Genomic DNA, 14,792 nt, shown 5'->3' on the forward strand with positions numbered 1-14,792 from the left:
GGTTCTCTCACCTAAAGTCCCAATAGGATGTCCTCCCCTCTGACCTACTTTCTTGGTAAGTAAAGTTTTTCATGGTACATATCCCTTGGACTAGTGTTTCGATATAAGTGAGTATATACCATTTGTCTCTTTTTGCTTCTGGGTGAACTCACTCATTATGATAATTTCTAATTCAATCCACTTGTCCACAAATTTCAGGAATTCCTTGTTTTTAATAGCTGAATAGTATTCCATAGTGTAAATGTACCACAGCTTCTTTATCTGAGGGACACTTAGGCTGTTTCCATGTTCTGGCTATTATGAATAAGGCAGCTATGAACATGGTAGAGCATATGTCCCTGTTGTGTGGTAGAGCATTTTCTGGGTATATTCCAAGGAGTGGAATAGCTGGGTCTTGAGGAAGCCCTATTCCCATTTTTCTGAGAAAGCGCCAGATAGATTTCCAAGGTGGTTGTACTAGTTTGCACTCCCACCGGCAATGAAGGAGTGTTCCTCTCATTCCACATCCTCGCCAGCATGTGGTGTCACTTGAGTTTTTGATCTTAGCCATTCTGATGGGTGTAAGATAGAATCTCAGTGTCAGAGAGTTGTCCTTGACTTGCCATTTCAGCCTATAAAGTGGGGAAAATGGGTGCTGTAATCGCTTCTGTACCTTCCTCTGGCTGACATTAGGGGGGATGTTATCAGGGCCTAGAAAGGCTGAAAAGCTAGTCAAAGGCCATTGGGGCATTCATCAAAAGCATCTGTGTAGCTGATCTAGTTAAAGAGACAGGGAGCAGTCATCTCTGCGAGACTGGTTTACATCAGCTTCCAGCAGGTCCAGATCTCAGCAGCTCTGGATGGAGTCTGTTATCAGGGACAGAAGTTAAAATTGTGTCTATCAGAAAGTTGGGGTAGGCTTATGTCTTTGAAACTCAGTAAAAGTATGAATATTTTTTTCAGTCCAGAAGACTTGATATACAGATTGGACAGACTCGTTTTTAGCATGATGCGAAGCGCCCTTAAGTCTATATTTAGAATACAACCAAAGGGAAATTAAAACCTTGAGCTTGGGGCTGATTAATAAGCAGCCAGTACTTTACCAGTTTATTATAACCACTGATGCCATTTTAAATCTACAACTTGTACTTATGTACCTTAAAACTTTTAAACGATCTTTTAACTTTTATAACTTGTACTTACCAACATTTAAGCACTTTTTTAGACCCTGTCTCAAAAAACAAAAACAACAACAAAAAACCCCAAAACCATAAATACCCTTTACAGAAGCAGAACTCAGCACACAGTGCTTAGTTATCAAGAGACAGGCTAACAATAGGTGACCTTTTAGGTGAATGGGGGTCTGAGGTAGTAAATCCTAAGTAGGAATGAGAGGGGGGCAGTAAATTCCGGGGGCAGGGTTGAGATGGGGGCTAGTGGAGAATTTTTAACTTGTTCTTCTCAGTTTACTGTTACTTTGTTTGCCCTCATTATCAGCCTGCAATTCTTAGCTTGCTTTGCTCAGCTAACAAGGTTATTGTTATGATGCCTAAGTCCAAGACACCTGGACTTACATTTCTTTAGCTAATAATGTTACGCCGAGTTCAGGCCACCTGGAATCTTACAAAGGCTACACAGAGAAGCCTTGTCTCAAAAACAAAACAAAACAACAACAACAACAACAACAAAAAGAGAAGTAGAAGCAGAAATATTTATAGTTGAAAGCTGATCCAGGCGTGGTGGTGCACACCTTTAATGCCAGCACTCAGGAGGCAGAGGCAGGTGGATCTCTGTTCGAGGCCAGCCCGGTCTACAAAAAGAGTCTAGGACAGCCAGGGCTCTGTGTAACAGAGAAACCCTGTCTTGAAAAACAAACAAACAAAAAGACAAACCTGCATGTTTAACATTTCTGGTTTCCCTGGTGATCTGTGGGCACAAGAATCTTTGTGTTCCCAACAAGAAAGAAAAGTAGAAAAAAGAAAAAAAGAAAGAAAAAAGGAGGGAAGGAAGCAGGGGAAGAAAGAAAGAGAGAAGAAAGTTATAAGAATGGCCTAGGTCAAGAATGTTTTAGAGGGGCTGGAGAGATGGCTCAGTGGTTAGGAGCACTGGTTGTTCTTCCAGAGGTCTTGAGTTCAATTCCCAGCATCCACATGGTGGCTCACAGCCATCTATAATGAGATTTGGTACCCTCTTCTGGTGTGCAGGTGTGCATGCAGGCAGAGCACGGTATACATAATAAATAAATAAATCTTAGAAGAGAATGTTTTGGGGTGAAAAACAACAACAGTAAAACATCCTGAGTGAGATGCTTCTGAAGACTGAATGCTCCCTTCAGCGATGATCTTCCTGCTCATTGCTCCACGCTCCTCTATCCCTCTCTTTAAAAGTCCTTCAAGCCGGGCGTGGTGGCGCACACCTTTAATCCCAGCACCCGGAGGCAGAGGCAGGCGGATCGCTGTGAGTTCGAGGCCAGCCTGGTCTACAAAGTGAGTCCGGGACAGTCAAGGCTAACACAGAGAGACCCTGTCTCAAAAAACCATAAAAACAAAATAAAAGCCTTCATAGGAACCAGGTGCAGTGGTACATGCCTGTCATCCCAGCACTCAGGGAGGCAGAAGCAAGCCATCACTGTGCGTTCGAAGCCAGCCTGGCCTACAAAGCAAGTCCAGGACAGCCAAGGCTACACAGAGAGACCCTGTCTTGAAACACAACAACAAAAGCCTTTTGAGGGGCAAACGTCAAAGGAGGTAGGGAGAAGATAGCTGGGAGGTGGAGCAGGAGCTGGCCCACAGTCCTGAGTCCCTGTGCTGAATGAGGGTAGCTGAGGGAGGGATGAAGAGGTGGAGAGAGGGAGGGGGAGGGGGGAGGGGGGAGAGAAAGAGAACACCAATCTTCTAATGTCTTCACCATCTCAAAGGCTGCCAAGCACAGCTGGTATATTTTCTTCACCTCAGGGATGGGGACACAATAAGCGTGGTCTCGATATTGTGACTGTGTTTATGTCTTTTCCTTTGGGATGCCTGTTAACCTCACAGAAGCACATCAAAACGCAGAAACTACTTACTTCTTGTCTTAGCTTCAGTCAACTTGGATTCCAAGAACAGCAGAGCATCCTAAGGCCACCCTCAGGTAAGGGCAAGGCTGTGTCCTGGAGCACACCATTGTCTCCTGGCAGCCAATCCCTTCCCTCAAGCATCAGGGACTCTTTGGAACACTTTGAAGGACCATGACAGAGGCAGTGATCAGTCAGCCAACACTTAGACAACACATCAATTGTACACACCGTTTGTCCCTTGTTTTATTTTATTTTTCTATTCAAATGTACCATTCATCTCAGCACCTTAAAGACAGACCTGGAGCTATCTATCAGACCCCTCTATTGTCACATTGATCGAACCTCATTTCTCTGTCCCTTATCATCCCCTCTCTTTTTTTTTTAATCCCCTCTCTTAATAGAAAAAAAAAGAAAGAAAGAAAAGAAAGGGAACAGGTCAGATGGTTTTGTACAAACTTGATACCCAGCCCTAACCTGATATTACTGTGGTTTTGTCTGCCTAGAAATGAACTACCCTATCCCAGTCATTAGAGTGCTCAGGCCTGAGTAATTACACAGCCCCCCCACCCCCCCCAACCCCCACCCCTCGCCCACCCCATGATGACTAGAGAAACTTAAGATGAAGCATCCCCTAAGGGCCATCTGGAGGGCCTGGGAGAGCCTAGTGGCCTGCAGGTGGGATATGGAACAGGGAGGTGGTGATGCAGGTGGTGGTGCATACCTTCAGTCCACACCCTTGGGAGGTGGAGGCAGTCCGTTCTCCAGCCTAATCTACAGAGTGAGTTCCGGGACAGCCGACAAACCCTGTCTGTGAAAAACAGGGTCTATCCCTAAGGGAAAGGAGATGAAATGGTCTTTTATTACTATATACTGGGAAGGAAAAGACAACGGAGGGATGTAAAACAATTTCTTGCCCAGCTGTAAATTCCATGGGCCTTTGCAATGCACACCTTTCTGATGTCGCCCTTAACCTCCAATTCCGCACAGCACGCACTGTACGGGCTCTAGGACCTCTGTCCTGCTAACAGTAAGAACAAATTCACCTAATATATATTTGAATTGGGTCTAAGTCTTTGGTCTTCCCCAGTGGATTCAAACACCACAATAGTTTGTTAAACACACTTGTAACTCTGGCGGAGGACCAAGATTCGATATCCAGCGCGCACAGAGTGGTTCACAGCTGTTGGTAACCCCAATTTCAGGAGAACGGATGCCCCTTATGGTCTCTGGGGGCACTAGGTTAGTACATGGTGTACAGGCATAAATACAGGCAAAACACTCATGCATAAAAAAATAATAAAATAGCCGGACGTGGTGGCACACACCTTTAATCCCAGCACTTGGGAGGCAGAGACAGGGATCTCTGTGAGTTTGAGGCCAGCCTGGTCTTACAAAGTGAGTCCAGGGCAGCCAGGTGGGTTCGAAGGGAGGTATAGGCATTAAAGAACCCCAAATAAAGTAGGTTTGAAAAAGCTCAAAGCCTAGAGGGCCCCATTTTGTAACCCTGGGTGCCTTTAAACTTACAGCAAACTGCTTGTCTTTGCAGTCCAGGAAAGGTGATGGCTGACTTTTCTAGCCTCTACTGGAAACCAGGCACACAGATGGTTCACAGGAAAAAACCCTCAAATACACACGGCTATAGATAAAATAAAGTAGTTTTGTCAGATATTTGCATAGCCATTCCTATTTGTAACTGCAAGGATTTTTTTTTTTTTTAAACCGTGTCTCAGTGGAGCGCTGGCCGACCCAAAACTCAATATGTAGACTAGGTTGGCCTTGAACTCACGGAAATCTGCCGGCCTCAAGCCCTGGAAGGGCTGGCATTAAAACCGCAGCACCCAGCTTCTCCTTCAGTTTTAGAAGACAGTTTGCTGAGTGTGGGGTTCTTGCTAAACAGATTTGGTTTGTTTCCCCCTCTCCCCGCCCCTTTTTAGCACTTCGAATATAGATGGCACGGTTTGCTGTGTTATTTGTTAATTTATTTTGTTCGCCACAGCCTGGTGGCAGTGGGTGATCCCTGGCTATTTGTGGTCCTGAGACACCCGTCTCCCTCTGCGCAGCCGCAAATATCAGTAGATTGAGTTTTACTGTTATGATAGCCTAACACTGCACCCATAACTTCACTTCAGACGCTTGGCCTGGGGTCTCCAGGGTCTCAGGCTGCCTCACCCTTCTCTCCGCCCATAGGTGGAGCCCTTCGCGAGGTCTCACCCGCCCCGGAACATAGACGTCCCAGCTCTGCTTAGGAGGTCGCCGGTTTCCGCGCCACCGTGCCAGCCTGCTCCCCAATGCTACGCGCCCTGCCCCGCGCGCTGCGCCTCCCGCGCCCCTGGAGGTGCCCCGGGGCCCGCGACTGCGCTTCCCACGCAACGACCAGGACACCCGAGATCCAAGTGCACCCGCTGACAGGTCCCAACCAAGGTAAAGTTGCGGGACGGGCGGGACAGGACTCAACACATGGGGAAACTGAGGCGGGAGGACAGGAGGATTGGATCTCAGTTCGCCCCAGGGCCGAGAGGGTGCTCCCGGATTTTGTCTGTATCCGGCTCCCCAAACTCTCTGGAGGCCTGAGGAGGTGTGAAGCAGAGAGGAGGACTCCAAACGGAGCTGTGCGCCAGAGACCGGGATAAGAGTGTTGTGTTAGCCAGGACTTTTCCCTGGTAGGGCCTTGGCAATGCTCCAGGGGGGTGGAAGCGGCTGAGCCAATCTGGCTGGACCTGATGGGACAAGGAGGGAGGAGGGCACAGCGTCCGCAGACACACAGGGAACGTTCAGTACCATCGGCAGTTAAGGTCTTTTACTGTACAACATGCTGTGAAGTTCGTGTGTTGGGACCTCAGGTGCAGTAACTGTGTGTGTAGACTCCTCTCTCCAGGCTGTGTAGACCCCATTCCATCTCCTTTCCCGTGTTTGATATATTGTTCCTGTCAGATTTGTTTTCTTATTTTGTTATTGAATGTGTGTGGCTGCATGTGCCACCGGGCACACTTTTTGTTTTTCAAGACAGGTTTCTTTGTGTAGCCTTGGTTGTCCTGGAATTGCTTTGTAGACCAGGCTGGCCTCGAACTCACAGAGATCCACCTGCCTCTGCCTCCGGAGTGCTGAGATTAGGCCACCACGTCTGACTCTTTCTTTCCTTCCTTCATTTACTTTTATTTGATCGCCTTGGTGTTTGGCCTACTTCATACATGTTCGTCTGTATGAGGCTGTCAGACCTTGGAGTTACAGACAGCTAGTTGTGAGCTGTCATGTGGGTGCTGGAAATTGAACCCAGGTCCTCTGGAAGAGCAGCCAGTGCTCTTAACCACTGAGCCATCTCTCCAGGCTCCTCAGGTCTATTTTTTGATCCCGACTAGTGAAGAGAAGGACGTTTACCTGGATATTATTCTTTAGAGGGAAATGTGTGGTTGGGGGTGGGAGGGGATAATATGGAAAGAGAGAATTAAACGCATGTATGTTGTGCTTGTGGGTCCTGTGTCTCGCTGGTTGCTCGTTTTTCTTTTTTCTTTCTTTTTTTTTTTTTTTTTTTTTGGTTTTTCGAGACAGGGTCTCTCTGTGTAGCCTTGGCTGTCCTGGACTCACTTTGTAGACCAGGCTGGCCTCGAACTCACAGCGATCCGCCTGCCTCTGCCTCCCGAGTGCTGGGATTAAAGGCGTGCGCCACCACGCCCGGCTCGTTTTTCTTATTGCTTTGCTTCACAGTCTACAAGCCCTTTTCTTCCTTTTCTGGTGCAGAAAGAGCAAGGATTATTCTATTTAATGCTCGGAGAAACTGAGGCCTGAGTGTGTGGCTTGCTGCAGTTCACACACCTCCCGCCTCCCCGCCTCAGCTTCTCTGAGAAGGGCCAGTTAGCTTACTTAAGGCTGCCTGTCAGTCACTCAATGGTGCCTATCCCTTGCAGGAATCACTGAGATTTTGATGAACAGACCTCATGCTCGAAATGCTCTGGGGAATGTCTTCGTTAGTGAGGTGAGAAAGGGTACATCAGGGTGTGGCCAGGGGTGGGCTGAGAGCTATCTGACTGCGCCCTCTCTCCTCTACAGCTGCTGGAAGCCCTGGCCCAGCTTCGGGAGGACCAGCAAGTCCGAGTCCTGCTCTTCAGAAGTGCAGTGAAGGGTGTGTTCTGTGCAGGTGGGTTCCCATCCACCCTCTCCTCTTTAGGGATTGGTGTGCCTTAGGGGTCTAGCATTTTACAGAAAGGAACTCACTCAAGACACAGCAGGTAACTTCCTTGCCAAGTTTGAGTTACACAGCTAGTGAGGGTCAGAACAAGATTCAGTTTGAAAGCTGGGCATGGTGGCACACGCCTTTAATCCGAGCACTTGGGAGGCAGAGGCAGGCATATCGCTGTGATTTAGATGCCAGCCTGGTCTACAAAGTGAGTCCAGGACAGCCAAGGCTACACTTTGTAGACAGCAAAGAAACCCTGTCTAAAAACAAAAAAACAAAAAACAACAAAAAGAGATTGAGTTTGGACTTGGCCTCTCTGACCCATATCTTTGTTCTTTCTGTTCTACCTTGCTCCTTTCTGACCCTTTTTTTTGGAGGAAATGGAGACACTGAGTCTCAACATGCTCACAAGGTAAATGTCAGTACTTGTCACTAGAGCTGCTCAAACCTGCATCATCTAGCTCTCATAAGGGAGCCTTGTACTTGTTTCAAAGGCTAGAGAAATATGTACCTCAAATTTATAAGAGGGAAATTAAAAAAAATACAGCCATAAGCACCCTTTTGTATCCCACTAATCCAACATCTATCCATCCATCCATCTATGTTTTTTTCAAGACAGGGTTTCTCTGTGTAGCCCTGGCTGTCCTGTACTCACTTTGTAGACTAGGTTGGCCTTGAACTCACAACAATACACCCGCCTCTGCGTGCCACCACGAGGCACACCACTAACCCAACCTTTAAAGAACTAATTAGTGGCTGGGTGTGGTGGCCTTTAATCCTAGCACTCAAGAAGCAGAGGCAGGTGGATCTCTGAGTTCGAGGCTAGCCTGGTCTACAAAGTGAGCTTCAGGGCAGCCAGGGCTACACAGAGAAACCAAACCAAACCAAACAACAACAACAACAACAAAAAACCAAAACAAAAGAATTAATTAATGGACCAGGGCGCAGTGGTCAGTGCTCTTAACCACTGAGCCATCTCTGAGTCACCTAGGACGTTCACTCTGATGCTGTGGTTGCCGCTCTCTGCACTGGTACCTGCTTCCCCCCCTGCGGCTGGGTTTCCCAGTTCCTTTCCTTCCTCCCCGGCTGCTTCTGCCCAGGTCTCCTTTGCTAACACCTGGGATTTTGAGACAGGCCATTTCATAGTGGCCACCAACAGCTTGCCCTCTACAGGTGCGGACCTGAAGGAGCGGGAGCGGATGAGTGCCGTGGAGGTGGGGATCTTCGTCCAGCGGCTCCGAGGCCTGATGAGTGAGATCGGTGAGAGTCTGAGTCTGAGAGTGGGGTGGAGGGCCAGGGACCCTGCTGGCATGTCCTCCCCAGGCACTACACCTTCTCTGAAGAGTTTGAGCTCAGTGGGGACACAGATGACTCGCTCTTGAGGAGCACAAGGGACTGTATGGACTAGAGAGGGGTAGGGCCTTTCTTCTCTTCCTCCTTTTAAAAAGTAGTATTTTAGATACCCTATGTAGTCTAGGCTGGCCTTCACCCATTGCTGGGATTGCAGGTATGCACATGCCACCATGTCTAAACTACAAGTTCTTTCTTTCTTTCTTTTAAAGATTTATTTATTTATTACATATACAGTACTCTGCCTGCATGTACACCTGCACACCAGAAGAGGTCACCAGATCTCATGATAGATGGTTGTGAGCCACCATGTGGTTGCTGGGAATTGAACTCAGGACCTCTGGAAGAGCAGACGGTGCTCTTAAGTGCTGAGCCACCTCTCCAGCCCCTATAAGTTTGTTTCTAACAGAGAAGTAGCCCTAGCTCTTTAGCCATGTGCCCAGTCCAGTGGGCCTCCTCCTCATCCTCAAATTCCTGCCCCATGACTCCAGAGCAGTCAGGCTCACTGAACACACCGTCAGGCTTTGGCAACGGCTATTGCTATTACTGGGTGTACCCTTCCCAGCTACCTGAATCTTCAGCCACCCTTTGGCTCCCTCCTACAGGAAGTCTTCCTCGCCGACTCTTCACGCTCCCTGTTATGAGAGCACAGGCTTCAGACTGTCGTTGCCTGGTTATGAGCTCGCCTTCTTTTTAGACTGCTCCCCACGGGAACAGGGCCACATCTGACTCAGTTCCATGCTGGCACCCTGCACAGGGCTTGGCACACAGGAAGGCAGGTCCTAGCAACAGGTCCCTTCTGATGTCAACCCACTTTCCTGTTCCTAATCCCCTCTTGAGCCCAGAACTTAATTCTACTGGGAAAAACAGCTTCCTTCTCAGATAATCTGTCTGAGGTACCATGTGAGGTTCCCCAACCTGGCATCTGCAAGTCCCTCTAGGCTAGCAGCCTTGGGCCACTGTCCTGGACATGTCATCCTTTGCAGGCTGAGCCAGTCTTTTGTTTCCACAGCGGCCTTCCCTGCACCTACCATTGCAGCCATGGACGGGTTTGCCTTGGGCGGGGGTCTGGAGCTGGCCTTGGCCTGTGACCTCCGAGTAGCAGGTACTTGGCATGGTGGAGCTTGAGGGATGGGGTGGGGCAAGCAAGCCAAGCTGGGAAAATCAGGTTTTTGTGCTGAGAGAGGGTAGGAGACACAGAGGAACCACACACTGCTGTCATGCCATGCCCATGAGACCTGCTTTCCCCATCTGAGAATGGTTGCCAAAAAAAAAAAAAAAAAAAAAAAAAAAACCTGAGTCATACCTGATCAGGCAGCAAAAGGATGGGAAGCCAAAGAGGACAAAGTTAGGGAGTTTGACCATCTAGATTTGGCTTAAGTTAGATTGCTTGACCTGAACAAAGGCTGCTTTTCACTGTCCCAGTTCGTTGCAAAGGTCACTGGGCAGTGTCGACCTGGTTCATGATTCCAGCCAGGCTTGTTACTTGTTCTACAATTGAGTCCTAAGTAGTGGAGGATCAGGAAGGTCACTGGTCATTTTTCAAGGTCACGCTTAGCTGGGAGAGCCCTTCTCAGAGGTAGAATGAGTGCCACCATGGTGCCCATGTCTGCAAGCCTTCTTTCAAGTCTAGGGATAGTTAAATGTGTATCCAGGCATGCAGCTTTTGTTCCGGTCCGTCTAATGCGGGCAGAAGGGTGGTCATATTTTCCCACAGGAAGGGGAGACCTGATGACGCCCCCCCAACTGCAGCCACTGGGGTGGTGGGTTGCTAGCCTGTGCCTCTTCCTTTCCCCACTCAGGCTAGGACTCTTCCAGAAGAGTCTGGAGAGGCAGAGCTGCAGACTAGTTAGTAATGGAGGATGGGCAGGGGCCCACTTCATTCTGTTGTTTCAACAGCTTCCTCAGCTGTCATGGGGCTGATTGAGACCACTCGAGGACTTCTCCCAGGAGCAGGTAAGGTCACCTGACCCTGCTTAGCTTTACCACTTCCTCATCCTTGTCCTTGGGTCCTTTCCTCCTGCCACCCTGACTGTTCCCGGGATGAGCTTCTCTAGGTTTGCCCTTCTCAGCCTGACTCACTGCTCTCACCTCTCCATACTGGCAGGAGGGACTCAGAGGCTGCCCCGCTGCCTGGGCGTGGCCCTCGCAAAGGAGCTCATCTTCACAGGCCGCCGACTGGATGGGGTACAGGCCCATGAGTTAGGGCTGGTCAACCACACCGTGGCTCAGAATGAGGAGGGTAATGCTGCCTACTACCGGGCCATGGCCCTGGCTCAGGAGATCCTGCCCCAGGTATGGTGACAGCTGGGGCACAAAAGGGAGGAGGCATAGGAGGCCAGTGTTTCCTGGAGCCACATATCTAAAGACATAAAAAGTGAGCCCTGAGCTGGGTAGATCGCTGTGAGTTCAAGGCCAGCCTCATCTACAAAGAGACTCCAGGACAGCCAAGGCTACATAGAGAAACCCTGGTTACTAGGAAGGTCAGCCAGTGAAGTGTGTGCCTCCCAAACACGAGAGTGTTGAGTTCAAGCCCCAGAACGAATGCAAAACTGCCAGGGGTTTGGAGGCCTGCCAGCTTAAACTAACTGGGGAGCCAATGAGAAACCGGACCAGCAACCGGAGGAGTAAACGTGAGGCTGCCATCTAGTGTCCACACACCTACACAGGCGTGCGCACACACACACACAAAGACATACTCATAAGAAGTAGAATCTGTATAAAATTTTAATAACCTTGAGGCCAAATATATTAATTTAAAAACATTTTTAAACATTAAAAAACAGCCAGAATATAAACTTACAAAAATATTACCCATACATAATTGGCAAACATTAAGATTACATCTGAAGCCAGTCGTGGCAGCTAACACCCGTAATGCTAGCACTCAGGAGGTTGAGGTAGGATTTCTTTGAATTCAAGACCAGCCTGGGCTACTGTAAGTAACATTTTTGTTAGAGAGGAGGGGAAACTTATCCGGTCTCTTAAATTAAAATCATCCCTCATACTGTGGAGTTGTGATATGAGGGCTATAGAGGGGAAGAAGCAGTCTGGGAGCTGAGGGACTCACTGAATGCATGTGGTATATATACTTCAATCCCATGAAATCACATCTGTGAAATGTGCTTAGTCTGTGATCACATACCTGTGACCCTGAGGCTAAGGACCACAAAGGAACAACCACCCTCAGTAACTCACCAAGATCCTGCCTTAAATGTTTGCTCAGAGGTGAGGGGCCCACGGTGGGTCACTCTGGGAGGGAGGGCACTTGGCTAGCATGGGTGAAGCTCTGGTTTTAATGTCCAGCACCAAAGACAGATTGCATGACAAGCTCAGGTGGTTAAGACTAAAAGGGCCAGGGAACATGCTTCCTTCAATATGGAAAAGGAAGCTTTAAGAGGTAGAAGGATGGATGCACATGAGAAATTAAACCCTATCAGTAGGTACCGACTCAGACCTGCACCTGCCTGTTCAACGCTCTCCCTTTAGTCCAAGTTGTTGGATGTTTTCTCTCCCCCTAGGCTCCCATTGCTGTGCGCCTTGGCAAAGTTGCCATTGACCGAGGAATGGAGGTAAGATTCTACATACGTTGTCGTTGGCTAGGGAGTAGCTGTCAAGAATTCAGAAAGGGACTCTCCTAACACTTGTGTGTATGCACCTCACTTCAGTGGGAACCGTGGCAATATTTTTTTTATTGCATTCTATACCCATCACTTCTACATAAACAGGTTCAGAAGGGTAAGAAAGACCACATAAGACGTGAGCAGTAAAAAGGCAGGTAGGCGGTCCTCAGCTCGTGTACTGTTAGTACCGTAACGTAAGTGCAGGTCTCAAGACACTAGTCACCTGTTAATCCTCCCTCTGCATACTGCAGCAGGCCTGAAATAAGAACTGAGATGCGGGGTGACATATGTTCAGGGCCTAGAGGTATTAATGGTATTCTCCATATAAAAACCGGTGTGGGGGGACTGGCTCGGTGCTTGCCTGGCCAGCAGGGGAGTGACCCAAGACCTCCTCTATTTGGGGAAGGCTGTCCTCTTCTACCAAGCATGTGGCTTTAGGAGGGATGTGCACGGACTGGTAAGGGAGGAAGGAGACACCCACCTAGCCAGCCAGATCAGCCGAATCAGGCCTGGCAGTCAATGGGATGACTGATGTTTCAGCCAGATGGTTCTCACATTCCACTTTTGATATTTGAAAGATTGCACATATCTATACCCCTACCATTTGGGAGATGGAGGCAGGAGGATGGCCTGGCTAACTGTTCTTCATACTGATGAACAGTTTGTTAAGTAGCCACATGTGGTTGGTAGCCATTGTACTGAGCAGTGCTGGGTTAAAAGAACGTTTGATCGGGTGAAGGTGGATATGCACCCCTTTAATCCCAGCACTCCGGAGGCAGAGACAGGTGGACCTCAGGATTCAAGGCAGGCCAGGGCTGTGTAGAGAAGCCCTGCCTTGAAAAACAACATAGGAGGTTTGCAGGAGCTGAAGATTAGTGGCCGGGAATAATGGTACGCATCTATAATCCAGAGTTTGGGAGGCTCAGAATTTAAGGCACTCTAAGCTACCCTGCCTCACCGTAGCTCGATGGGAGAGCACTTGCCTCAAATACCTGAAACCATGGTCACGCGCATACGTGCATGTGTTAAATTCTCAGCGGGTAAGGGTAGGCTGCAGAGAAAAGCTAAAATACAAGCCGAGGCACGGGCATAAATTGAGGACTGACTGACTGACTGTTGCACCGGGGGGTCCTTAGTTAGGTTACCAGCACCCTTTCTCCCATGGCTCAGATGTGTCAGTGCTTACTGGTGACTATGCCAGTGTCAGCACCAGTGACTGCGAGGCCGCAGAGACTAGAGAATGTACTGATCATAAAGACTGCAGCCTCCTTCCTAAGTCCTGTCAGAGACAGAATGACAGAGGCATGGCCAGGCCGTCAGGAGGAGGCCACATCACGCACAGCTCTCCCCATTTCTCAGTGCCCTTTGTCACTGCTGCAAAGTCCAGGCTACTGAGCAGCAGTTCAGGCTGGTGGAGACAGCAGGGTGGGCTGCCTCATCTATGTCATACTGACTTGGGGAGCACTTTTTTGGCAGGTGGACATCGCATCAGGGATGGCTATTGAACAGATGTGCTATGCCCAGGTATGTCAATGCTGTTTGGGGGGGACTGTGGCTCTAAGGGAGTCAGTCAGGTCCTTACTGGAGACTTTCCTCACTCATCTGGTAGCCAGAGAACCACTGAACAGACAGATCCCTCAGGAAGCGTAAAAAATAGCCTTTTCTGCCTGGTCCCAGTTGCCTCTATGGGGCGCAAAACTGGAGCTGGTATGCTGAGGCTTGGTTAGGACACACAGACAACACCGAGAGCATACTGTCTCGCTCAAGCGACTCTCCATCTTAACAAATAGACAAAACCCTAAGCAGAGAAGAGACTTGAGAAGAGAACCTAGCACCGCCCTCATGTGTGCTCTGAATTTTCCAACAGCGGAGCTGAGCTCTGCAGAGGCCAGCAGTGACCGCACAACTGCTAGAGGCTGGCCTTCCTGAGACAGCAGCTTCCAAGGCTCATGACTTTGCATGACCCACACTTCAGAGACAATGGAAACACTTGAACCCAGATGTTGTCACAAGCTTTTTGGCCTCTGGTCCTATTCTTCCCAAACAAATATCCATTGTGTCTTTGCAGAACATCCCAACCCAGGACCGGCTAGAAGGGATGGCAGCCTTCAGGGAGAAACGGCCCCCAAAATTTGTTGGCAAGTGACCCAGTAAACTTTATGGCATGCGCTTAAAGACTGGGACCCAGAGACGTTTGCAGCAGGCTAGCCCTCCTCAGCTCACCTCTGGCCTTCAGTTTCTTCACAAGGACAATGACAGACATTGTGCCTAGAACCAAGGTGTTTAGCACTCCACCCACTGCCACCTTCCACACTGCTCACCTTGGCTAGTCACTGGGGTCCAGGCCTGGTTCTCGTCACTCAGGTAAGCTTTGGTCTGTGTCACCGGCCCTGACTACCATGGAACAATGAGAAGAAGCCTTCATCTCTTCCTCTCACAGAAGAAATCCATCCGAGCTTACTTGAACAAGTGTCAGGAGCCAGGCCAGACTCCAGCTCTCTGCAGACAACGCAGGGAAATTCTGGGCAAACCATATAACCTCGTCTAACTTTTTTTTGTATCTGGGAATCAGTTATAATGACTTAAAATCCCTTGCGTTCAATAAACACACTGC

The 14,792-nt window shown here is 48.9% G+C and overlaps 1 protein-coding gene across 1 annotated transcript; it reads left to right on the plus strand.

Moving 5' to 3' along the window:
* Positions 1 to 5,277: 5,277 nt before the first annotated feature.
* Positions 5,278 to 14,524, plus strand: Echdc2 (enoyl-CoA hydratase domain containing 2). The gene is made up of 10 exons (XM_051171741.1): positions 5,278 to 5,455; positions 6,937 to 7,004; positions 7,079 to 7,166; positions 8,379 to 8,465; positions 9,568 to 9,660; positions 10,455 to 10,511; positions 10,663 to 10,850; positions 12,077 to 12,127; positions 13,655 to 13,702; positions 14,247 to 14,524. Exons 1-10 carry the CDS (start codon positions 5,323 to 5,325, stop codon positions 14,322 to 14,324), a joined length of 891 nt encoding a protein of 296 aa, XP_051027698.1. The 5' UTR covers positions 5,278 to 5,322; the 3' UTR covers positions 14,325 to 14,524.
* Positions 14,525 to 14,792: the final 268 nt, after the last annotated feature.

Source organism: Acomys russatus, chromosome 29, assembly GCF_903995435.1.
Source record: "Acomys russatus chromosome 29, mAcoRus1.1, whole genome shotgun sequence".
Lineage (NCBI taxonomy): Eukaryota > Metazoa > Chordata > Mammalia > Rodentia > Muridae > Acomys > Acomys russatus.